The 27,005-nt window shown below is 40.8% G+C and overlaps 1 protein-coding gene across 1 annotated transcript in view; it reads right to left on the bottom strand.

The window, feature by feature from the left end:
• The window catches only part of enpp6 (ectonucleotide pyrophosphatase/phosphodiesterase 6), a 69,682-nt gene that overhangs the window by 27,608 nt on the left and 15,069 nt on the right, over nucleotides 1-27,005 (bottom strand). The window contains exons 2-3 of the mRNA XM_062425306.1: nucleotides 25,279-25,458; nucleotides 23,914-24,025 (exon numbers count right to left, since the gene is read on the bottom strand). Of these exons, the coding sequence (XP_062281290.1) occupies nucleotides 23,914-24,025; nucleotides 25,279-25,458 (292 nt within the window). The remainder of the gene's footprint in view (nucleotides 1-23,913; nucleotides 24,026-25,278; nucleotides 25,459-27,005) is intronic.

The following is a 27,005-nucleotide window of genomic DNA, read 5'->3' on the forward strand; positions in this document are numbered from 1 at the left end:
GCCCTGAATGTCGAAAAAACAAATGAGATCATTGTCGACTTCAGGAGGAACCTGCACAGTCACACACCACTCCTCATCAGGTCAGTTGAGGAAGTCAACAGAACAAAGTTCTTGGGGGTGCAGATAACAAACACTTTGTCCTGCTCTCTTCACACCAAAGTTCTTGTAAAGAGAGCTCAGCATAAATATACATACATAAAATATATGTTGGGCCTTGACTTTACTGTGGAAATGAACTCAGCACATAGATCATTTTGTTTGCTCCCCCAGGCCAGGGGAAAATCCCCAAAAGCTCAAATTTTACCTTTTCAGGCCCCCTCCCCCATGTTTGACATGACCCAATATCGCTTCCAACTGCTGACATCACCGGAGCTTCAAAAGGAGACGCGCAAGAAAATTCTGCGTTGCCCCTGAACGCATCATTTAAACAAATCCAATGTTGGCCCATCGCCCTCCAACTAGGTCAGATGTTACGAGGAGCTTTCTATGGCAGTGTGTGTCAGGCAGCACTGCTGTCGACGCACACTTGGCTGCGGAGATGTAGCGATCAGCTGGGAAGCATGCCCCTGTTACCTCCGATGAGGTCGTATTTCACGGAGGACAATGGCCATGCAAGTGGACCGGCAAACCGGTGTCACAAGTCGCCACACTTTCACCAGCCTGTGTGGCAAAGACAGTCGCAGCAATCCAGAGAAGGGCCCGTAGACCAGCTCTCCAAAACCCAAAGTAAGTGGATATTATGCACACAATCCATCTAAACACACGCTACTCTTAATGCTTCTCAAGAGAATCACATACAACTGCTTGCAGCGGAAATCAAGGAATCGGATGGGCCACACAGGTGTGGTGCTTATATAGCCCCAGGTTGCCAATCAGTGTGGCCATCACAGGTAATGTGTCTTAAAGAGTAATCCACAACAACTGCCCCTGTGGGGTCATGTATGGGGATACATATGGAATATGTAGGATGGAGAGATAGTCTTGACACGATAGAGAACCCCCAAACACTGGGAGAATATATATGACAATGTTTCTTCAATATTTGGGAAGCTATAAAACACATTTTGGGACTACAAATCCCAAGGACATGTCCATACATCCATCAATCTTCTACAGCTTATCGGGGTCGGGTCGCGGGGGCAGCAGCCTAAGCAGGGAAGCCCAGACTTCCCTCTCCCCAGCCACTTGGTCCAGCTCTTCCCAAGGGATCCCGAGGCGTTCCCAGGCCAGCCGAGAGACATAGTCTCTCCAGCATTTCCTGGGTCTTCCCCGGGGTCTCCTACCGGTGGGACATGCCCTGAACACCTCACCAGCAGACCTGCCAACATGTACGCATTTTCCGCAGTGGTCACGCATTTTGACCTCCTAGTACGCTTGTACGATATAAAGACGTTGAGTTAGCCCATTATTAACCACTCGTCAAGGTTCATCTATTCGATGTGTGTTGCAATGGTAACCGTCACGTTTCCCCGTATTCTTCAGATTTCTGAAGGTATAATAATAATATATATGTGATACTCAACATTATTATCACAACAAACACACAGAGCAGGCATGGGTAGTCCGTGAGTCAATTTCCAAATATCAATAAATTGTAACAATGATATTGGAAGCAAGCAGACCATAACTGCATCTAAATTACTGAGTTAAATTATCACAGCTCTCCACCACTGTGTGTGTGTCTGCTGCACGGAGGAGAGGAACAGCTAACGTTAGCCTCTCCTGCTATTTGCGGTCATCACGCTGCTTTCCTCTGAGAGTCTGTTCACGGCAGACTATTCTGTCTCGCTGTTCTATATAAAAGGTCCGGACACTGAATGGAGGACAGAGTTGCTCCGCCAATAAGTGGCTACAGAGGTAGCGTCTGTAGGATGCTGTTGTGTTAGCTGTTAGCTTCCCCCCACACCTCCACTCAACCCGGCAGCTCAGCTCAACACCTGCGCTGTTTAAAAGTACACAGCAGCAACATTTTTCTGATTTTGGTTGGTTCAATATAAGAAAGCAATGTCTTAATGAGGGATCTTCTTTATGGCTATGATGATGATCTCTGTATTAAACAGCTGTATGGATCACCTGGTGGGGCTGAGCATCAGTGTGTGCTGCTCACACAGTGAACTAGGTGAAAACTGGAGGTGATAACTACATCCTTACGTTACTGTAAGTGCAATCAAATCTACCAGAGTAAAAATCCAAGAAGAGTGATTTAATTGAATCCACCCAAAAAACGAGTGGTTACTTGATTTTTGTTTTAAAATACAAAATGTTAAATTGAAATACAATTTTTCTTTTTCCTGGTCAAATAGTGATAAGCAGAAATTTTAAAAATGGTTTGATTTTCTTTTCCTATTTAGAATAGTAAAATATAAAATCACTGGCAAACCGACAAAAAATAACCAGTTTTCTCATATTCTTAGACTGAATGTTGTCATCAAGGCGAGAGTGCAATAAATATAAATAAAAAATAAAAATCCTCTCCCTGTAACTAAAGAAAGCAAACCATTGGGCTACATTTCAACATTGCTTACACACAGCCCATGTGAAGCATCAAGTAGATAGCAAAAACAGTTGAAAGAAGTAACTGTGTACAGTTCATCTGTATTATCATTGTAATGACCGCAAAGCTGTTCTGATAATAAAACTTGAGTGAAAGTATTATGCTTGCTTCTGCAATCTAATGCTAGGTATTTCAGTGGTGGTGTGTACATTGGCGGTGGACTCGACTGTTGGGTGGGCCTGGCCGGTGAGTTCTTTGGTGGATCGTCCCTGGGTTCGGGGGGGTGGGGTTGACCTCATAATAATTCTTTCAAGGTTGGCAGGTCTGCACCAGGGAGGCGTCCGGGAGGCATCCGAACTAGGTGCCTGAGCCACCTCATCTGGCTCCTCTCAACGCGGAGGAGCAGCAGGTCTACTCCGAGCTCCTCCCGGATGACCGAGCTTGTCACCCTATCTTTAAGGGAGAGCCCAGCTCATCCTACGGAGGAAGCACATGTCGGCTGCTTGTACCTGCGATCTTGTTCTTTCGGTCACTACCCAAAGCTCATGACCATAGGTGATGGCCAAGGACATGTCTATCACTTAATTTGGGTGATCTGCCAAAAGAATTAACAAGAAATGATAAGTATATTTTGAAAGTACTCACAGCAGCAGCAAAGAAAGCAATTATTTGTAAATGGTTACAGGCCTATCTACCTACAGTCGATAACTGGTTAGATATACTGTATATTAGAAAGGCTAACCTTTCTTCTGCATCTGAGAAAATACCTGTTTATTGGAAGATGGACAAAATGGATTTTGTATGTGTTTAATTAGCTGTGTGATTGATGGCCGACACTGATATAATCATATCTTACAATTTCAGTTACCTCTCTACTGCTGTATATTGTTTAATGCCGTGCAAGAATTTATATGTGTGCTTTAATCCATATCACATTAATATTATGGTAGAAATGGAAATTGTTGTGCCAACAACTGAATTGTACTTGTGTGGTTTTTCAGTGCCATTGTTCTTTACAAAAAATTAATTAATAGACTTTAAGTATTCAAAAAAATGTCATCACACCACCACCTTCTCCACATTACATACAGAAAAATAACATGGAAATACTGGGTGTTCTTTAGCACTACAGAACATTTCAAATTAAAAGTCCACACCTTTAAATTTGACATACATGAACAAAATTTAGTAGGCATATGTCAAGATGCACAAAAAAACCCTTGGAACCAGGTCTGTGCAGGTCTGCCATTTTGAATTGAATTTGCTATTTTTACACAGATTTAGCCATTTCTAGGCCTAATACTTTAACAATGTTCAAGAGATTTGAACCCACCGACTTCAAATTTGGTCAGTGTCATCTAAAGACCTTTGTGATGAAAGTTATCAAAATTGTGAGTTGTGGCCATGGCGAGGCATTGAATTTCCATGTTTCACCATGAAATAGTTGTTGTATGAATGCACATTGTCCAACCTGTCCCAAATGTCCTATGCTTGATAAGAGTCCTGGCCGGATATACAGTGCTGTGAAAAAGTATTTGCCCCCTTACGGATTACCTATTTTTTTGCACATTTGGCACACTTAAATGTTCCAGATTATCAAACAAATTCTAATATCAGACAAAAATAACCCAAGTAAATACAAAATGCAGTTTTCAAATGATGATTTCATTTATTAAGGGAAAAAAACTATCCAAATCAACCTGGCCCTATGTGAAAAAGTAATTGCCCCCCCCCCCCTTGTCAAATCATGAATTAACTGTGATTAACCACATTTTTTGGAAAACTGAGTTCAATTTCACTAGCCACACCCAGGCCTGATTACTGCCAGACCTGTACAATCAAGAAATCACTTAAATAGAACCTGTCTGACAACATGAAGTAGGCTAAAAGATCTCAAAAAGCCACACATCATGCCGCGATCTAAAGAAATCCAAGAACAGATGAGAAACAAAGTAATTGACATCTATTAGTCTGGAAAGGGTTACAAAGCCAGTTCTAAGGCTTTGGGACTCCAGCGAACCACTGTGAGAGCCATTATCCACAAATGGAGAAAACATGGAACAGTGGTGAACCTTCCCAGTAGTGGCCGGCCTACCAAAATTACTCCAAGAGTGCATTGACGACTCATCCAGGAGGTCACAAAAGAACCCAGAAAAACATCTAAAGAACTGCAGGCCTCACTTGCCTCAGTTACGGTCAGTGTTTATGATTCTACCATAAGAAAGAGACTGGGCAAAAATGGCATCCATGGTAGAGTTCCAAGGCGAAAACCACTGCTGACCAAAAAGAACACAAAGGCTTGTCTCACATTTTCCAAAAAACACCTGGATGATCCCCAAGACTTTTGGGATAATATTCTGTGGACTGATGAGACAAAAGTGGAACTTTTTGGAAGGTGTGTGTCCTGTTACATCTGGCGCAAAACTAACACATCATTTGATAAAAAGAACATCATCCCAACAGTCAAACATGGTGGTGGTAGTGTGATGGTCCGGGGCTGCTTTGCTGCTTCAGGGCCTGGACGACTTGCTGTGATTGACGGAACCATGAATTCTGCTCTCTATCAAAAAATCCTGAAGGAGAATGTCCGGCCATCAGTTCGTGACTTGAAGCTCAAGCGCACTTGGGTTATGCAGCAGGACAATGACCCGAAGCACACCAGCAAGTCCACCTCTGAATGGCTCAAAAAAAACAAAATTAAGGTTTAGGAGTGGCCTAGTCAAAGTCCGGACCTGAATCCAATCGAGATGCTGTGGCATGACCTTAAACGGGCTGTTCATGCTCGAAAACCTTCCAATGTGGCTGAATTAAAGCAGTTCTGCAAAGAAGAATGGGCCAAAATTCCTCCACAGCGATGTGAAAGACTCATTGCTAGTTATCGCAAACAATTGATTGCAGTTGTTGCAGCAAAGGGTGGCACAACCAGTTATTAAGTTAAGGGGGCAATTATTTTTTCACATTGGTGATATAGGTTTTGAATAATTCTTTACTTTAAATAAATGGAATGATCATTTAAAAGCTGCATTTTATGTTCACTCTCATTGTCTTTTTCTTAAATTAAAGTTTATTTGATGATATGAAAAATGTAAGTGTGACAAAAAAGCAAAAACAGAAGAAATTCGGTAGGGGGCAAATACTTTTTCACAGCACTGTATATTTATGTGTCACTATTGCATGATAGGCATAACCCCACACTGACAACACAAAGCAATTTCCATGTTTTGCCATAAAACAGGAAGTTGCTGTAACTCCACTGGACTTTGTCCAATCTCATTTCAATCAAGATTTCACATACTTGATTGGAGTCCATGCCAGAGCACATGTACCCATCAATATTTAGTCATAGTCATAGTTCCACCTACTGACAACAGGCAAACATCATCCAATTTAAATTAAATGTACATGATATGCTCTACACATGATATAAAACATGACATATCATTAGTGGGTGTTCCGTTGCACAATATAGTAGACAAGGGAAGTGATTTTAACTCATATACAACTGATATTTATGAAAATACATATTCATGTCAGGATACTAATGACCTACATGCACAGCACTACCTAGTGACAATAGGAAGCAAGCCTCGTGTTACAATGATTTTGATTTATATGACATTTAAATTGTGTGGTCTGAATTTGATATGCAGCAACGTAATGTATATTTAGTGTTCTAGCACCACGAAGTGGACAAAGGAAGTGTTAGTCATCGTATGGAGCTACTATTAGAGCAGTACTTTTTGCAAATGCGTATCTCAATCTGTGTGTGTGTAATCAGATCTGTGTGTGCGTATTCAGATCTGTGTGTGCGTATTCAGATCTGTGTGTACGTGTTCAGATCTGTGTGTGTAAAAAAATATGTATTCAGATTTGCAAGTGAAGACAGATCTGCAAATGCATGCAAAGATCTGTGAATGCGTACACAGATCTGTAAGTGTACATACATCTGTAAATGTGTAAACAGATCTGTAAATGCGTACATAGATCTGTAAATGTCTGTCATCAGTTAAAACTCAGGCAGGAGCTCTCGATTGGCTGTCTTTTTACACGTGATTTTTGCTACACTTCTGCCGTGGCAGATCTGCAAATGCGTGCAGCGATCCGCTAATGTGTAAAAAAGATTTGTATGTAACGTCACCTTTCCTTTTCCCTGAGCTCAGGCTCACATGCTCACACTGCCTGGCTTCAGTAGCAATACAGCCTACACACCACTAGTCGTCGCGTAGCACACAGTGATGTTAAAGAGCAGGTTGCAGGTTAAACTTTTTACAAAATGTACATGTAATCCATAGCTGCCAACACTCCCGTTTTTCCCGAGTTTCTCCTGTATTTTAGACCCATCTCCCGTCGCCCTCCCGTTTTGTCAAATTCTCAAATTTGTTTGTTAATAATAATAATGAGAAGCGCAAAATAACAAAAGTTTTATTTTGAAAGCTTAGACCGGAAGCTGCCGCAGCTCCGTTTGTTTGACAGAAGCTGAAACACACAGCGAAATGTTTTTAACTGTAAATAAAAGTGCATATTTTGCAGCCTGCGTCAGACAATGCTGACTAATTATTAAAAACCAGGATGTGCTGCGTGAACTATCGTCATCTTAACCCGCTCGGCAAACATTAATATCCACGCCCATTTTCTGCTGTGTGTTGCGTTAAGCGGCAGATAAAAGGCTGCTGCTTGGAGAGAAAATTAATTAAGCCGAATTCAAAAGATTAAATGTGACAAAAGTGTTTTTGTTTTTGTTTTACATTGTATTTATCTCAGTATTAAACTGTGATGTTCATGTTTTGTTGTAATAAAAATAGAAGCATGAATAAATAAACACCAAGTAAGATAAACACTAGTGAATAAGATAAATACCAAATAATAATTTGTATACTTAGAGACTCAGCTCAAGAAAACCAGGGGCCTCATGTACAAAGGGTGCGTACGCACAAAAACGTGGCGTACGTTCTTTTTCACGGCAAAGTTCAGATGTATCAAGAGTGAAATGACCGTGAAAATGTGCGGTGCCTCACGCCAACTTCATGGCTGGCGTACGCACGTTTCTACAGCTGTTGATCCTTTGGCGACACTTAGAGGTGATGCTGGGAAACTGTTATAATAAATAAATGTGAAAACAATCCTCAGACTGAGTGATGTTCACATCAGAACATGAACAATTAACACTGGTGAACAATTAACACACCCACGTGTCTGCAATTACATGAGTGGATATAAAAGCATGCGCAGAGTGGTGCAGAAAATACCGTTAACAACAATGGCTGCTTTAGCAGTATTACAAGACATTGTACATGGTGTAATACGAAGAGAGCGTGTGTTCAGAGACAGAGGATTTAATGGCACATGATGACAACTGGCTCATCAGCCGCTTTAGGTTCCCGAGGGCAATCCTCCTGGAACTGTGCGCAGAGCTGCCGCCGGCCTTGGAGCACGACACAGCGAGGAGCCATGCGCTGCCTGTCTCCATACAGGTGCTGACCACACTGGGGTTCCTAGCAACTGGGGCATTCCAGAGGGAGCTGGCCGACCGATCGGGACTGTGCCAGTCGACCTGAGCCGAGCCATGCCAGCCGTGTGGGACGGAATTATCCGCATGTCAGCCAGGTCTATATCAAATTCCCATACAATGCAGCTGAACAGGTCAACATTAAAGCACAATTTGCAGCGAGAGCCTGTTTTCCTAATGTAATCGGAGCTATCGACTGCACACACATTGCTATTAAAGCGCCATCACATGATGAATTTGTATATGTCAACAGGAAAACATTTTCATGCACAATGCGCATCATTGAGCATGTGCGCCCCCAAATACTATCCCTGTTTTCACAGCATCGTTACTAGTCAGGTTAAAGTTAGTGACTTGCTGGTTAAACTATAGCTTCAGATTTTTCTAACAAGCCCCTGATTGTCTCTGTGTGCAGAGTACTCGTGTTAATAACCCTGTGCGTAAAGTGTGAAATGTCTTAATCAGCCTCACCTTTTCCCCTGCGCACTTCTGCATTCATTTGCAACAATACTGTGTGATCCTTGGGGGTAATCAGAGTCACCCACATGTGCTCCCACCACCCCTGAGAGAGCAGTGTCACCCACGATTGCGGCGACTCTCTGTTCAAACGGAGTGGGCCCCTCTTCTCTGTCCCCCCCCCCGCCTGTTTAGCCACACTTTGGCGTCGGGCAGCCGTCCTCCGCTTCACATCCACCTTGATGTCGGACCACTTCTTTTTCAATTCAGCATGTGTGCACTTTTCTGACCCCACAGCATTGACAGCCTCACACACACTCTCCCACTCACTCCTCTTGCGTTTATTGTTTATGCCGGAGGACAGCGTGCCAAAGAGTACATTTTTGCGCGCCTCCACTTCAGTGAGTAGCGTCTCCAATTATCTTTCTGTAAAGTTCTTCTTTTTTCCCGTCTTACTCATTCTTTTGTTTTCATTTTCTGATCATGCAGAGAGGAGAATCTCAGGTGCAGGACCCATTTAAATATGATTTGCGTATTTAAATGGGGGCGTGGACAGGGAGGGGTCGGGTGTGCGCTCAATTCCACGTTGATTGGGATGTACAAAGGAAATGTGCTTGGATTCATGCGTACGCACAGATTCATACATCTGGATTTTTTTGTGCGTATGACGTTTTCTGGATTTGAGTGTACGCCATGTTTCAGTAGGAAATCCACGCACATCTTAGTACATGAGGCCCCTGGACTGTGCACTGCAAGTCTTGTTTTCTATCATTTGCTAATTACCAGCCAAGTCAACATAATGATGTCAGTTATGAGAAGCAACGTGATATGTATGTAGCACCCGACCCATGTAGCTATTAAGTTACTATCTACATACAGATGAAGCCCCTTGAAAGTTCCCGTTCAAGCTGAAAGCCAGCTGAATGGCAGCTGACTCCCAGCCGGCTGCCAGCCGACTCAGCAACCCCCTCCTTCTCCTGGGCGTGTCTATCTTTTCCTGTAAACCCACCTATTCATTGTAATACAGGGTATGACCAGGTGATGGCGCTTCTGTCACAGAATAGCCCACATATTCTATGAATTTTTACTGGTCATCCGAACCAGTAAACTTACTTACTACCTAACATAACCCACTGACTTTTTATATGCACGCACCACAACTTAGAAAAAATATTTTAAATTTCAAGGAAGACCATGACTGAGCAAACAATTTGCAGACACAGATACATGACTATCTTGAATAAAAAATGCAGAGTGTCTATTTGCACCCTACACGTAGCCTATAACAACGTGAAAACATGGCGGGTATTCATCTTCCACGCCAACAGAAAAGGGCGAATTTAGAAAGGTTTCATATCTTATGTTTGTTCTAAAGACATTTCTGGCGGGAAAGTTGTATTATATTTTCATAATCTTTCCTCAGTGAATGCATACAAGCGTAAGCTTCTCAGTTAGACACGTTATAACGTAGGACCGGAGCGGTGGCCTAACGGGCAGCGTGTCCGTCATTAGTGCGGGAGACCTGGGTTCGAGTCTTTGCAGTAGCAGTTACTTATTGGCAATGTTTTCAGCGGAAAAACTCTGCTGCATTTTCATAACTTTGTTAAGTAAATGCATACAACCCGAAAATAACTGACTTTACAACCTTCAGGTTGTTAAATGATGGAAATCAAATCTTGACCGATAATTCTATGGTTCTCTGCTATGTGCCATTAGTTTAATATGTGTTTAATGATGTTCTCTTGGTTAACAGGAAGTGTGTTTGCCTGTAGAGTATTTTAAGAGTGTTTTTATTGTTTAGCAGTGAAGAAAGGAAAATGAATGGGATGTTTGTGCTAGAAAGAGAAACAAAGTGTGCGTGACAGGATTTGGCAAGAGTTCATACTGCAAAAAATCGGAACACATTTTCAAATCAAAAAATTAAATAGCCTACTGACTGATTATTTTGTTATTTGTTTTGAATCTAACACAAAAAAGAAAGACAAATTGCTTTTCATATTTCAATTTTAGGCTCAGATCAATTATACGAAATGGAAAAACGTAAACGACTGTATTTGATTTTAGGCAAGGCAAGACAAGGCAACGCAGCTTTATTTATATGAAAATAAACATTTGACAGTGAGAAATTAGAAACAAACGTAAAAACAGGGAATTTAAAGGATGATTAACCTTTCATTTGATGCTGGTTTGAATATTCTCACACAAATTATGCCAGAGTGCTAAAACTGAGAATGAGTAGTTCAGCGTCTGCTAATTTGTGAATTGTAGAATTGTTGAAAAATGTGCAAGCCAACCCCGGTCTGTTCAGTGCATGCTGTAAGTCAGGTAAGCCCATCCACTTTATTAGCATTATCATTGCTTAACTTTTTGTTTGGGCTTAATGTGCTATTTGGTTCCATTGCCACACAAATCACGCAAGAGTGTTCATGGCCGTTGCAACTACAGTACTTTCTGAGAAGGGGTGCGGATTTGGCGGGGTGATGATGGGTTTGGGGGGATGGTTGGGAGCCTGTTCCATTGTCTTTCAAAGCGAATGCCCCCCTCCCCCCACACCTGTCCATGTCTCCTGGCAAACTGTGAATCCTTTGAATTTTTCCTCCCATGGCTCTATTACGCCTGCTCTCATTATGATCAAATTATTTTAACAATTATGTTTTATAACATATTGCCAATAAAATAAAAGTACTGAACAGACTCACTGGAGCTGAGGTTAATGTTAGCTGCACGGACAGAGACGTGTTTTCTCAAGCGAGTTCAAAGTTTTATCTATTTTACTTTCTTTTGACAATGACACGCTGGATGATGATTTCGGAGGTAATCCGACAGGAGAAGGATTGTGTAAACCAGTCGGTCTCAACAGGGCTTACGATTGGCTACGAGAAAGTGACGTGTCGGGGGGTGCCTCGAGTGGGAGATCCCCCTCCATTCATAACCCGTTGTGCGCCAACGTCATTCATTTCATTTCATTTCATTTTGACTTTTGACTTTGTAATTACCGGATAACGGAAACCCAGTATCAGTGTCAGAATATAATAGCAGCAATAAGAAAAGAATAAAGAACAATAAATAATAAATACAAAAAAACAAACGAACAAACAAAAAACTATAAGAACAATAATAGTAAGAAATATGTAGTAAAATAGTCGTGACATTATTTACATTATTTACACCGTCCATTGAAATACTATGTATTACAGTAAATAGCGCGTCCTGTTTTGAATCACTAGACGGGGTATGTCACATGGGCTATTTCTTGGTTTGACAGTGACAATGATTTGTCAGAGGTCCTGTAAAATGTACGGTATCTTCAATTGCATCCTTCTAATGAATTAACTCAGTTTATGTCCATGGACATTATAATGAAAAGGCTAAAGGCTTAATATTAGTTTGCATCCAGCGTGCTGCGTGGACTTCATTACATCTGCTGCACCGCTGCTACCACAATTATGAAATGCTAAGTTTATTGTCAGTGACTGTGACCTTCATAAAAGTAATATTTTACAAATCTGCATTATATAAACTAACGAAATTCGTAAAAGTAAGTCATTTGGCGACTTCTAAGTCATTAAACTAAGTCTTACTTTTACTGGCATAAAGAGTTGAATCAGGACGTCTGCTTTTACTAGAGTCTTTTTTACACTAGTATCTAGTACTGCATACTACACAGGCATGACTCAGAATAACAAGCTTGCACTTTTTAATCATAGTGCGTTTTGTTAATTGATCGGCTGTGTTGTGTTTTACCGGCGCACAGCAGCTTCAATTGCATCCTTCTAATGGATTGAACTATATTGCACCCTTCATTAGATAGATAGATAGATAGATAGATAGATAGATAGATAGATAGATAGATAGATAGATAGATAGATAGATAGATATACGTTATTGATCCCAAGCTGGGAAATTATAGTGTAGCAGCAGCATTACACAGACACATAGTGACGATACAGTGACAATAACAACAACATATAGTATAAGGCTACTTTATGAAGAAGAATAGAAGTAAATACAAGTTATATTAGTGTGTAAAACTAACTCGGGTCTCCTGCACTAATACCTGCGCCTCCCCGTGGAAAAATGAAGCATTGCAACTGGTTTTCACTCAGGCAGTTTAGGGGCATTTCCAGTCGGGGCCTCATTGACACGTCATCGCATTTCCCCCCTGCTTCCATTATCGGCCAGTCAAGGACCTATCAAGGGGCGGTCAAGGAGCCATCACGGAAACAGGGGAAATTTCTAGTGGCTTCATCTGTAACAAGGGTTGTAGTACTATGGGCAGGGCCCTGGGTACTTTACCTGTGGCTTACTGTTTTACCTCTGTAACCAAATTATATAATCAGTTTGAAACCCCTTTTTTTCCCTTATTACTTATTATGAATTTCCAATGTATGGCGGCGCCTCCACTTAGCAAGAATATAATATAAAGCACTACTTTTTTAAATCTCACTAAGAATAATGTTTTTAACCCCTACTTCATGTTTCTTCCCTCAATTCACACCTTAATGAAATATAAACAACACACTCCCAACACTTTCAATCCAAATAATGAATTTAGTTATAGAAACAAATATTTAAATCTGTAACAAAAATAAAACAAGTATAATAATATTACACCACAATCAAAGGTTTTTTGCTTTCTTTCCTTAAATTTGAACTAAAGGGCCCACACTCGCACACACACTGCAACCAAAATAAAAGTGTCCTTTAATTAAACAAAAACCCCGTTGCTTGGGAGCGGTGAGACCTAAAACAAATGGTCGCTTCACTTGCTACTGCAAGCCACAAATAAATGCAAGTGCACTGTTTTTTGTTACTCACAAAATCCTTCAGTTGGAAACATGGATGACGGATGGGAAAACCTGACGCAACTTCAGAAAGGGAGAGGTGATGAGGGGAACCACCAGCTAGCTGCCCATGGCAGTCTGGATGATGTGATATCCGAGCCAGAGATGGCTAACCGTATCAAGAGTCCAAGGAGTTTTTCCTGACCCTCAGTCTTCTGCAATCTGTAATATATCCCTTATGCTTCGGTAAACTCTGCATCCACCGCTGTAACAGACATAAACAAGCTCCAGCAGCTTACACAGCTATCACACAGCTCTTCTGTTGTCGTCTGACGTGCCCGTGCCTGCCTGCTCCGGGGTCACCTCTACATCCCGCCCCTCTACCTTTCCGATTGGATATTAAGTTTGTAACAACCAATGCAATTAACAACATGACAAGACAGGCAGCCTTATCTCTCTGAGATTTGGTCGTGTCATGACCACGTTTCTCTTCTGTGTACCTCAAACAAACTATTTCAATTTCATTGAACTTTACACACACTGACAAAGATTTGTTTATCTGCAAATAGCATTTTAACTCACTATGAACTATTTTCAACATTCCACTTAACTGATTTGAATAAATGCTTCTTAACAGTTACAATTATTATATTTATTTGCATATTTATTTATTAGTCTAAATTAAGTAATTTAGACTGGGCTACATGTATAAGCTGTTGTAGAGTAGCGCAGCTAGCTTATAACCCCCATGCTAATAAGGCAGCAATGCCAGCTAACGTTAGCTAGCGTTAGCTGGCACTGCTAATTATAGCAACGTTTTTTGTAAAACTTCCATTATAATAAGGCGTTACTGGTATTCTCGGTTTGCTAATATTATAATTGTCAAGTTTAGTTAAAGCTTATTGACTTTGTTTGTAAAGTAAATACATTCGTAATGTGTTTTCATCTGGTGTGTTTACAGATGAAGCCACGTCAAAGTTCCCAAGTTTCCTTGATGGCTCCTTGGCTGATCCCTGAACGGTCCATGGCTGGCCGATAATGGGCGCAGGGGGGTAATGTACGGTGGCCAACCAGGGCCAACCACTTCATTTGGGGGAGAACAGCTGCAAGTACAGAAACGATGCAAACTCCAAAACACAAACAAAAGTCAAAACTAATACAACTACAAAATCACACTGCAAATAAAAAACACGCTGCAAGAAACAAAAACAAATGCATAAACGTCAAACGCGCTGCAAATAAGGAAATGATGCAAAGCTAGAAACGATGCAAATCAAGAAAACACCTGCATTAAGAAAAATACTGCATAACCAGTCACTACAACGGAAGTGCCCCAAACCTACAGGGGGCGCTTTAGGTTGTCTCGACTCAACGGGAGGCAGGTATAAAGGGAGAGAGTGAGACCACTGAGGGTCAGTGCCATGCCCATTCTGCTGTGAATGAAAGTGTCTCTGTCAAAAGTTGTGGAGGAACAAAACTCATTACATTAAAAGGTCTCAGCTTGTTAAGGAGTATGACACAGGTGGTATTAAAACTCCACAATTTTAATCTATGGTCGGCACCTTTAGAGTGAACTGGTTAGAATCTTGTCCGTCACAGCCAGACTCCATGTGGTTCCACACTCCACGGTCCTTGTTTAAGAAAATAGGATGTTTACATTTTATTTTGAAATGTGATTTTGAGGTGAACAAGATCCCTATAAAGCTGTCCAATTTTCATAAACAGATTCTTAATTTTTGGAAGATGATAATTACCCACAATTTTTTCCTCATAATTCAACTTTATGGAACAACAGAGTAATTACAATTAATAGAAAATCAGTCTTTAAAAGTACCTGGTTTGAAAGAGGCATTATTTTTGTAACTGATTGAATGGATAGTAATGGTATCTTTTTGAATTACACAGACTTTATAGAAAAATACAATTTAAATAGTTCTCAAACAGAATATAAAAAAATGTGTAGTGTGATTCCTCTACCTTTGTTTCACTTAATTCATAACTTTTTAATATATAATAATGCTTTAACAGTATTACCAAATCAATTGATCGGAGAATGTAATCTGACTGATAAAAAATGTAGTAATAAGTTTATTGTTAGTGCTCTGAAATCCAGATTGTTTCTTGATTATTGCAGAGGGATCATTTGGCACAGTTCTAATTTGGTTAATTCAGCTACATTGAACAAAGCGTATTCTAAATTTATTAAATGGCCTATTTTGCCTAATGTTAAAGAAACTCAATTCAAAATCATAAACAAAATTTATCCTGTGGCATAGTTTCTAAAAATAAAGAGATACATTCTAGGTGGATCAATGTTCCTTCTGCAATGAAGAGAATGAAACACTGGAACATTTATTTTTTCAATGTCCTATATCACAATGTTTTTGATCAGACATTAAAAATTGGGTGTCACTAAAAATTAAAGATGTGCCATCTTTTGAACTATGTCATATTATTTTCTACATAGATGATTTGGCTTTTTCTGTTTCGGACATTATTAATATCATTTTATTACTGGGTAAATGTCATATTCACTGCTCAAAATGGAGAAACTGTAAGCCCTCCTTCCCTGGATTTATTAATGATTAAGATTTTCTTTTCATGTCTCAAAAAAATTGAAACTAACAAAACTGTAAGAAAAAAAGTCTGGACATTGCTCGCTATTTGTTATTTTAATTTTTTACTTTCTTTTCTTGTCTCTACTCCGATATGTTGATTTAAATGCCAAATTTACATGGAAACTTATGTGCACTTTATTTGTTTTTTTTGTTTTGTTTTTCTTTACATGAATCCCCCAATTTTTATTTCTATTTTTATATTGCATTTAACTTTGATCTGTTATTAATATCCTCTTGAGAGTCTGTATTTTTTCAATGTTCAATAAAGTTCTGGGGGGAAAAAATTCTCTGTCAAAAGCATGGTCAAAAGTAACTACATAGAGTGCCCCCTGTAGGTTTGGGGCACTTCCGTTGTAGTGACTGGTTATGCAGTATTTTTCTTAATGCAGGTGTTTTCTTGATTTGCATCGTTTCTGGCTTTGCATCATTTCCTTTTTTGGAGCACGTTTGACGTTTATGCATTTGTTTTTGTTTCTTGCAGCGTATTTTTTATTTGCAGCGCGATTTTGTAGTTGTATTTGTTTTGACTTTTGTTTGTGTTTTGGAGTTTGCATCGTTTCTGTACTTGCAGCTGTTCTCCCCCAAATGAAGTGGTTGGCCCCGGCCGGCCACTGTAGTAATGTGATCCCCCAGCAATGACATGGTCAATGAGGCCCCCGACTGGACGCCCCTAAGCTGCCTGAGTGAAAACCAGCTGCAATGCCTCATTTGTCCACGGGGAGGAGCAGTGGGTTTAGAACAGGGGCGACAACAAGGGAAACTCACCTTCCCCTAAAATTTCATCAAATAAATTGTCACAACTGTCATATTAAAATCACACTAAAATTATAACTTAAATCACATCAAATCTGCACTTGAATGCGTTCAAATTTACAACTATGTCATCCTGTAACCAGCGGTTTATTGCTGACGCTGTCATTTTACGACGTGATTTCCCTATCACACACTGGCAGTCCGCCGCAGACTCAGAGCTTCAACGGTGTTCAATGAGGCTTCTCCCAACAGCTGTTTTGGGCCAGGGCGGGACAAGCCAGAATAAGACGCTCATTGGATAATGCGACAAACTCGTCCCGCCCCTGGATGCTGAGCGTCTCTGGCGGTTAATGGAGCAGTGGGCGGGTCTGACACTCTGCTGCTGTATGATGATTGGAGGAAATGTTTGGAGGGCTCAAAGCCCTTGATAGAACAGCTTTGGGAAGGCTGACTCTTCTGAGTGTAGTTTTGCCAATGAGGCTTGACTTTCTCGCTAAATCTGGCGACTTTCCAACTCTTCTTAGCAACTTTTTTTTCTAAAAAGTGACTATCGACAAATCTAGCGACTTTTTCCGGTGTTATTGGAGAGTTTTCTGATGTTTTGGAGACTCTGACATGAAAGCACGTATCACTGTCCTCAACGAGCAGAGTTACTATAGGGCTGTGGAGTTAGATTTGTTTCATAATGATGTGTGTGTGCAGATCGACAATCTGTGTGTAAATGTGTAATCTGTAAATATAAACACCTTCCACAAATACAAAAAAAATATTTGTATACTCACAAAAATATTTTGCAAATATAAAACTGGTCTGCAAATACACAAACAAATTCCACAAATAAAAAAAATATCTGTGAATACATTAAATTAATTTACAAATAACTGAAAAGCATTTGTGAATATCTTCCTAACATTTACAACTTTCAAACAGGCATTTGTGAACTCAGTTTTTATTTGTGAATCGAAAAAACATTTGTGGATCTCAGTTCTACGCTTGTGCATTTGCTTTCTACACACACAGAGTTTTGAAGCAAACTTTCCGCCGGTCCAAACGAAAATCCACTCGTATCACTCGGCCATTTTCAGATAGCAAGTGATCGCCTACTGATGACGTCATTTCCGCATTTCAAAGTAAGAGCATGCAATCTTTCTATGAGCTTTTTTAAAAAATGTTATTATCAGGCTGTCCTAACAAATCTCTAAAGACTCTCCAGCTGGTCCAGAATGCAGCTGCACCCGTTCTGACAAAAACTAGAAAGAGAGATAATATTACTCCCATTTTGGCTTCACTTCATTGGCTTCCCGTAAAATCTAGAATAGAATTTAAAATCCTTCTCCTCACTTTTAAAGCTCTTAATGGCCAGGCTCCATCATATCTTAAAGAGCTTATAGTAACTTATGTACCTACCAGAACACTGCGCTCCCAGCATGCAGGCCTACTTGTGGTACCTAGTATCTCTAAAAGTAGAATGGGAGGCAGAGCCTTCAGTTATCAGGCTCCTCTCCTGTGGAACCATCTCCCAGATTCAGTCCGGAGGGCAGACACCCTCTCTACATTTAAGAGTAGGCTTAAAACTTTCCTTTTTGATAAAGCTTATAATTAGGGCCGGCCAGGCTGTCCTGGACCAGCTCCTAGTTTATGCTGCTATAGGCTTAGACTGTCGGGGGACTCCTACTCCCATGATGCACTGAGCTCCTCTCTCCTCCTCTCTCTCTCTCTCTATCCATCCATCTATATCCATTAACATTCATGTACTATTAATGCATTCAATTACCTAAACTTCTTCCCCGGATTTGTCTGTGCTTTCTCGTCTCACAGGTAATCTGGGCCTGTAGACGTCCGAATGACAGATTCCAGTCCCGGACCTACTAGCTTCAATGTTGATTTTCAATGTGCTTCTCTCTCTCTCCTATTCTTCCTCTCTCTCCTCTTTACCCCAACCAGTCGAGGCAGATGGCCGCCCACTTTGAGCCTGGTTCTGCCTGAGGTTTCTTCCTGTTAAAAGGGAGTTTTTTCTTGCCATTGTCGCTAAGTGTTTGCTCATGTGGGAATGTTGGGTCTCTTTAAAATTAAAACCTGAAGAGTACGGTTTAGACCTTTCTTATACTGCTTGCCTTATTTAATGTTTTTTTTTCCATTATATCTCATATACCAGTTAAAACCTGCAGAGTACGGTTTAGACCTGCTCTATGTGTAAAGTGCCTTGAGATAACTTTGTTGTGATTTGGCACTATACAAATAAAGATTGATTGATTGACTGATTGATTGGTTGATTTTGGATTTTTTAACAAGGACGGGAGATGGACATGACAAATGAAAATGACAAATGAAAATAAAATACTCTGGGAATACTACAAACATGAGGGCTCATCTCACGCGCCACCATCCAGAGATTGCGCTAGCCGAGGATGGCAAAGCTAATATTAAATTAGTCCACCGGAAAACCAAACAACACTGGACACACTTAGCTTGACAAAGCTATCTCCCAATTCAGAGTGAGCAAAGAAAATAACACAGTCCATCACCTACTTCATGTGCAAAGACCTGTGTCCATACAGCGTTGTAGAAAACGAGGGTTTTTGTTACATGCTGAACACACTAGAAGGTATGTGACTCCGTTTTTTTCACGGGCTCTACAGAGAAGTGAAGCTGAGCAAAGTTTGAGAACAGCAGAAGTTGCATTAACTTGTGATGCGTGGACGTCATGGTCAGTGAATTCATGACTATTACAGTCACAGAAGCCTGGTAACTGCTGTCTCATGTTCTACAAACTAGAGCCAGTGGCAGCTGCTGGGTTTTAAACAGGGGATGCTCACTTTACGTCTTCATCATAAAACTTGTCATATCGAAGCGAGGCAGTTACAAATAAAAGAAGTGTTTAATTGCGGCTGTTGTATGCTTCATCTATGCCATAGAACCACAGCAACACACACCTAAAAAAGATTTTCAAAATAGTCGATATTCGCTTTTGAGAAAAGTCGCTAGCAAGAGTTGGAAAGTTGCCAGATTTAGCGAGAAAGTCAAGCCACATTGGCAAAACTACACTCAGAAGAGTCACCCTTCCCAAAGCTGTTCTATCAAGGGCTTTGAGCCCTCCAAACATTTCCTCCAATCATCATACAGCAGCAGAGCGTCCGACCCGCCCACTGCTCCATTGAAGGCCAGAGACGCTCAGCGTCCAGGTGCGGGACGAATTTGTTGCATTATCCAATGAGCGTCTTATCCTGGTTTGTCCCGCCCTAGCCCAAAACAGCTGTTGGGAGAAGCCTCATTGAACACCGTTGAAGCTCTGAGTCTGCGGCGGACTGCCAGTGTATGATAGGGAAATCACGTCGGAAAATAACAGCGTCGGCAACAAACAGCTGGTTACAGGATGACATAGTTGTAAAATCGAATGCATTCAAGTGCAGAAGTGATGTTATACTAGTTATAATTTTAATGTGAATTTAGACAGTTGACCCTTGTTGTCTCAGTGCACTTTGGAGAAAAAACAGAAAATGTTACAACTCCTGACCAACAAACTCAAGACTGATGTTAGCTTGAGATGGAATAATGCTTATTAAAAAGCTCCGGAGGTTTCTTGAACAACAGCCCGCCATTTATGCAGCTCTGTTGTCTCCCAGGTGAGAAGGAATAGCACAGATATCTTCACCTTGAATGAGACCGATATTGGGAAGGCCGAGGAAATACTCCAGGCTTTGAAGTCGATGTAATTGACGACCACTGTGATGTCTGAGGGAAAAAATCCTAGAACTCAATATTCAGAAATATTTAGCAAATCACTACTTTGTATTAGGCCTACTATGCCAACCGATTTATGTATTAATAAACAATAATCTGCCGAGAAAATGATTGCAAAGCAAAACATTGCACCTAATGTGAAGGCTGGTGTTGCATGGTGCCAACAAGATACTTAATGTCTGGCTCAATGGATGAAAGTCGAAGTCGAAGATCTGGCTCAACATTCAGTTTGTTTCTGTACTTGGTTTTCACGGCCACTAATGCAGAGAACCCGCTCTCACACAGGTACGTCGATGGAAAGGGCATCAGGTATCGCACAGCTTTGTCGGCCAGGTCTGGGTACTCAGAGGCAACATGCAGCCAAAAGTTTATCAGATGCTTGTGCAAGAACACCAGCTTCAATGCGGTGTCGCAGGAGAGATCCAACAGTCCGTCTTGCTCTTTTGCGCTCAGGACAGCAAGGGCCTCGTCCTGAACTTCGAACGGATTTTCGATCCAACTGCACTGCGCGTCGAGGGCAGGGAAGTATTCGCGCAGCTGTGTTTTCAAACCCTCCAGGTGCTCTTTCACTGCATTCGTCACGGTGTTGGGAAGCCGTGTCTCCTCCTTTGTCAGAAAATCTGACATGTTTTCAAAGGAGTCGTAATTCCCCTGGTCGACTCGCTTCTTCCACTGCGCGAGTTTTCTTATGGTTGCCTCCACTTTGTGCTGGACCTTGAACACGCTGACAGCTGACCCCTGAAGAGCTAGATTCAAACTATTCAAGTGGCTGAAAATGTCGGCGAGATAAGCCAATTTAGCCAGCCACTCAAAATCATTGAAGCAGTGTGCAAGTTCAAACTTTGAGTTGAGGAAGAACAGGCGCACTTCATCTCGAAGCTCGAACAGGCGCGTCAGCATCTTGCCCCTGGACAGCCACCGCACTTCAGTGTGTAACAACAGCTGCTTGTGATTGCTGCCCATCTCTCCACAGAGCACGCCAAATAAACGTGATTGTAGTGGACGGCTCTTGATGAAGTTCACGGCTTTCACTGCTTGGTCTAAAACAGTCTTTAGCTCCAGTGGCATTTTCTTTGCAGCCAGGGCTTCGCGGTGTATGCTGCAGTGGACAGAGCTGGCGAGAGGGGCCACCGCTTTCACTCGACTGACTACTCCGCTGTGCTGGCCCAGCATCGCACGCGCTCCATCAGTGCTCAGCCCAACACATTTGGACCAATGCCATTTGAAAGGATGAAAGTGTTAGGGACGTCAAAAATTGCCTCAGCAGTTGAATGGGTTGGCGGAGGTCTACAAAACAAAAAATCTTCCTTTATCTCCGCATTTTTTTCGTATCGGATGTAGGCAAGCAGGTTCGCTACGTTGGCAATGTCAGTCGATTCGTCCAGGATGGCATAGAAACGGCTCGCTTTCACGTCCTGTATCAGCTGATCAAGCACATTGTCTGCCATGTCATCAATTCTGCGTTTGACAGTATTGTCCGACAGTGAAATGAGTTTAATAGGCTGTAATGCCTTCTCTCCCAACATCTTCTCCACTATAATTTTAGTACCTGGAAGAAGAAAAGTCTCGCCATCTGTGTGTGGTTTTCCAGTCTTAGCGATTAGCTCGGACATCAGGTACGATGTTTCCACTGCAATTGCGTTGTCATTGCCCATAGCCCGACCTTCCATTACTTTTTTCTTGCTCTGATATTCCTTCAGCTTGTTCTCAAAGAACTGAAGAGGCTTGGTGACATACTCTCCATGTTTTGTTTCGAGATGACGGCGTAGTTTACACGGCTTCAGAGCCTCATTTGACAGTGTCTCCAAGCACACCAGACACAGCGGTAGTGGTTCAGCCTCGGAGCCAGTCCAATGAAACCCCAACCCCAGATACTCATCGCTGTACTTTCGCCGGACCTTTCTTTTTTGTTTGGCAACAGGATGATCACTTGTAGATTCTGTATCTGTAATACTACTCTCGCTTCTTTTAAGTTGCCCTGTTGCTAACCAGCGATCCATTTTGCTGCTGTTTTTTTAAGCTAGCTAGGTAACTAGCTTTGCTTTATCATCACTATGACAACGACCGGCCCGTACCGCAGCTGATTGTAGTCAGCAGCCAATCACAACCACCCCCCTTTGCTTTGAAAGATACTTCTTAAGACATACTCAACAATACATAAAATTCAGGAAATAACTTTTTTTAAATTTTTGGGCACACAGTCCCACACAACTATGATATTTTAGATTTTTAGAAAAGGATTTCGCCGCCCACCTGCCATACCTCCGCGGCCCACCAGAGGGCCGCGGCCCACCAGAGGGCCGCGGCCCATAGGTTGAAAACCACTGCTCTACACAGCAGCAGCTATGGACCCCTGGTTTAAAACACTGCTATTCCTGTCCCCAGAGGAGGGACAAGAAACCTATGCCAGAGTGGTTGTTGAGGCTGTAACCCTACAGGTAAACAAAATAAAGGTAGAATATATTCTAACCCACATAAGAAATGCCACTGCTCAACTAATATTGTAGTCATATTGGTAAAGATTTATTAAAAACTTACAGGCACATTAACTATAATTTACCAAAGAGAAACAACATATTTACTGCATACTTAATTAAAGATATATGAAATATAAACACATTTTTCATGGGCACAACCCACATACCCACATACACAATGCTGCTCATCCCACAAATGAATGTTCCTTACAAATGTGGCACCATTTAAAAGGGAAATAAAGCCATTCCAACGGTATAAGATTCATTGCCAAGAAGCATTGTTACAACGAAGAAATAATCTACCAATCACAAATGTCCTTACTTTTTGTGCTATGTTTATGTATTCTCTCCCTCTGTGCGTGTGTGCGTGTGTGTGTGTGTGTGTGTGTGTGTGTGTGTGTGTGTGTGTGTGTGTGTGTGTGTGTGTGTGTGTGTGTGTTTATTCTGCATGAAGAAATATGGTAGCAGACCATCCCTGAGCCAGAATTGCAGGAACATCAGGAGGAATTGGGCTACACTGAAGAGGATCCCTCACTCCCAGCCAAGATGAAGAAATTGTGTGGGCAAACATTCTTGTTGGTCAGACTTATGGGGATGTTGGAGCCCCACCCAAATCATTATCTGCCATAGCTGAGGAGGAGATGAAAAGATACCAGGATGTCACACCACTGGCACTCAAAGGAGAAGACCCACTAAGCTTGTCTATCCTTTCGTGGCCAAGGAGGCAAAAAGATACTTTTGTATCCCAGGTACTAGCGTCTCAGCTGAAAGAGTCTTCTCAACGGCTGGAGACATCGTCACAGCACAAAGGAGCATTCAGAACAGACCTCAGAACATGTTGATCAGCTCCTCTTTCTGAGCAAGAATGTGGACATTCCTTCACTGTCCAAATGTATTTGAACTTTTTTAGGCCAAGGGCAAAGCTAGCAGCAAACAGTAGCACATTTGATTTATTTTAAGAGTACATGTTGTATTTTATTAATATTTTATCAATTTTGTATTGTGGAGCCTCTGGTGATTCCCACCCCTAGTAACCAGAGGACATTACATGATAAATGACAGGTACAGGTCATTGTGTTTTTACCTCAACACGCTGAGAGCATTCTCTATTGAGTCTGTAAGATTTTTCTCAGATGGGTTGTAGATGTACTCCTCACAGAACGAGGGGCGGACACCCAGAATCTCCACCTCGCAGCCTAGAGACACACACACACAAGGTAACTGTAGAATATACACAGTACTTGGGATAAATATTGCACATAGTAGTACACAGGTCTTAAAATTAATTTCTTACCTCAACTTTAAACTATCAGTGACCATTTATGTTCAGGAATCTGTGTTGGTGGTTTATTGCTTGGGTGAGAGTAGGATTTAAAGGCTGCTTAAAATAAATTAGGTCATTTCTGGAGAATGGAGTCACCTGTCATAAGGCACGGCTGATATGAGGCATAACATGAAAAATGGGGGGAAAAGCAATGTTCAACCGACTTTTGGCACATTTAACTTGTATTGGTAAGTGTGATAAAAGAGCTGATTTTAGAAATATAACACTGATCAAGGTCTACCTGTGAAACCTGTAATGCTCCATGAGATGGGGATATAATGCAGAATGTCCACAAGATCTGTTTGTATCTTATTTAGGTTTCTCTCTGACTCAGTCACTGCTCTGTTGTGGCTTCAATGCCAATTGGAAGCATTCTTTTGAATTTTTTTGTGTTTTACAAGTATAAGAACAATCTTTGCAGATGCTGTGTGGCTGTACTTGAACGTGCCCTTTTAACTCTTCTGTGATTATTCATTTTAAAGTCAGTGTAAACCTGTTAGCATAGAGGGCTATTGAAGATTTATTAATTATTCAGAAAGTGGTAGAAAATAAGATTTATCTATTTTTGAGGTGTTTGACAGCCATTAATTTGATGTTGATGAAAATGATTAAGAATATTATTGTGAACGTCTGTAAGGTGAAAGGAGAGTGAACTCCGCCCCATGTGTGTGCTCTGAGGTACTGGCAGAGAGAAAAAAATGGAGAGAAAAGAAAAAAACTCTCATCCTCCATGCTCAAAAAAAATTTCTGACTTGCAGTTAATGCATGTTGCTCTCTGAGATAGACTTTTAAATATACTAGGACTCTTCTTGTTGCTCTGCAGCTACACAGTCACTATTTTGAGGTTGCAGGAGAGCACTTTTTCTTGTTCTCTTTATTCCAAAGATTGCCAGCCACTGAAACGGGATCCACTGTGATTATGACTGATGTCAAGAGAATTTAAAAATTCTGTGACTGAGAGTTTCTGTTTCAATCTGTCATCTTTGACCAAAAGTTCTAGTACAAAAACCAGACTGACAGAGGAGGAAAAAGATCAGAAAAATTGTAATCTTGCCTTTGCAGTCTAAAAAATTTCATCCATGCATGCTAACAACAGAGTTTTCAGTTTAATTTTTCTGTACTCACCAGGCCAGTAGTACATGAAAACCTTCTTTCCCAGCTTCTGCAGGGTGACCCATAATGGCTCTGATCCATTCCACCAAAGAGGCAAGCGGCTATCAGGATTGATCCCAATCAGGAATTCCTTCTTAGAAGCTTCATCCCACATGTAGTTTCCAGTCATCTGATGAACATCACAGTGACGGCCTGATAAAAATGAGCACAAATAACTAAAAATAACAACAATAACAATTCCTCTGTGATATAGAACATCATTGTCCACAAATGTAACACATAACCACACAGTTGCAGGTGAGTGACATGTTCCATTCTTTCTACAGTATTTTTTAGGATCAAGCCTTCTTTAAAAGTGAAATAACTTATAAACTTGTGAACTTGATTTTGGGGCCCTCTATTACTGCCAATAATAATGATTATTGATCATTCACACACCTACTATAAACATATTCTACTTATTCTACTCTGTCATTACGAATACACTAAATGTGATAACTTTTTGTTGTAGTTAGATTGTAATCCACAGTGATTAAGGCCATGGAAGCAGACACCAGATTTGCAAACTTACAGAAAAATCTTTCAATTAATATTTGGCAAAGTCAGCAACTCCCCCTACTGGCCACACAGAGAATCAATACATAAAACCTCAAAGAGCTGACCGGCATGTTTGACCCATCTATGGTTTTTAATCTGAAATGGTAGCAAATTCAGCTACAAGAGCAGCCTGGGGTTGATTTAAACTTAATATTCAAAGTGATATAGTACTAAGTGGGATACTGAATGTCATCTAGGCCAACTAAAAGTAACAAAATAAACCAATCATTTCCTGTAAACACAATCTGCTTTATTATGTTTTGTTTTAAATAAACTGTAACAGCAAATGTACAAAACCAGACAGTATTAAATACAATTAATTAAAAAAATATCAGACAAATACTTAAATAATGATGTAAATCAACAGAGGCACCTGAAACAAGGTAACACAAATGGTTTATAAATAAAATATAAAGTAGTCTGACAGGCTGCAAACTGGATGCTGAAGAAGTAGATGAAACAGCAACATGACCAAAGATGAAGGACCTATAGGGAAATTAAATTAATATTTTTGGACAAAATTGTTCATCTCAGAATATTCTGCAGTACACTGAGCAATTATAAAGGCTGTTTTGTTGTTAACTTACCAGGTACATTTGAGGTTGCAGAGAGGACAGTGGGCACAGTGGATGGAACAGAGGATAGAGATGGACCTAAGAATAAAAACAACAACATAAAAAGCTAGCCATGTTATAGTCATATTACACTTGAAAATGATGCAGCTTATTTTCTAAATAAAAAAGTACAGCTGTAGCTTGTCATAAGAAAACAAACTGCCAGTGGAACAACTGAAAATTGCTTGAGAAGTTTTGAAATAAAACGCATTTGTCTAAAAACATGTCCCTTGTCATATGATTATATCTTATATTTAAAAAATATTCATCTCAGTATGTTCTGCAGCGCACTGAGCAATTAAAGGCTGTTTTGTTGTTAACTTACCAGGTACAGCTGAGGTTGCACAGAGGACAGTGGGCATAGTGGATGGAGCAGAGGATAGAGATGGACCTGAGATGAAAAACATGTCCCTTGTCATATGATTATATCTTATATTATTACATTTTAATGAGATCATTTGACTAGTAATTAAATATATATGGTGACAGTTTTTGATCACCTGATTCATCAGCCTTGGCTGCTCCTAA

The sequence above is a fragment of the Scomber scombrus genome, chromosome 9 (genome assembly GCF_963691925.1).
Source record: "Scomber scombrus chromosome 9, fScoSco1.1, whole genome shotgun sequence".
Classification (NCBI taxonomy): Eukaryota; Metazoa; Chordata; class Actinopteri; order Scombriformes; family Scombridae; genus Scomber; species Scomber scombrus.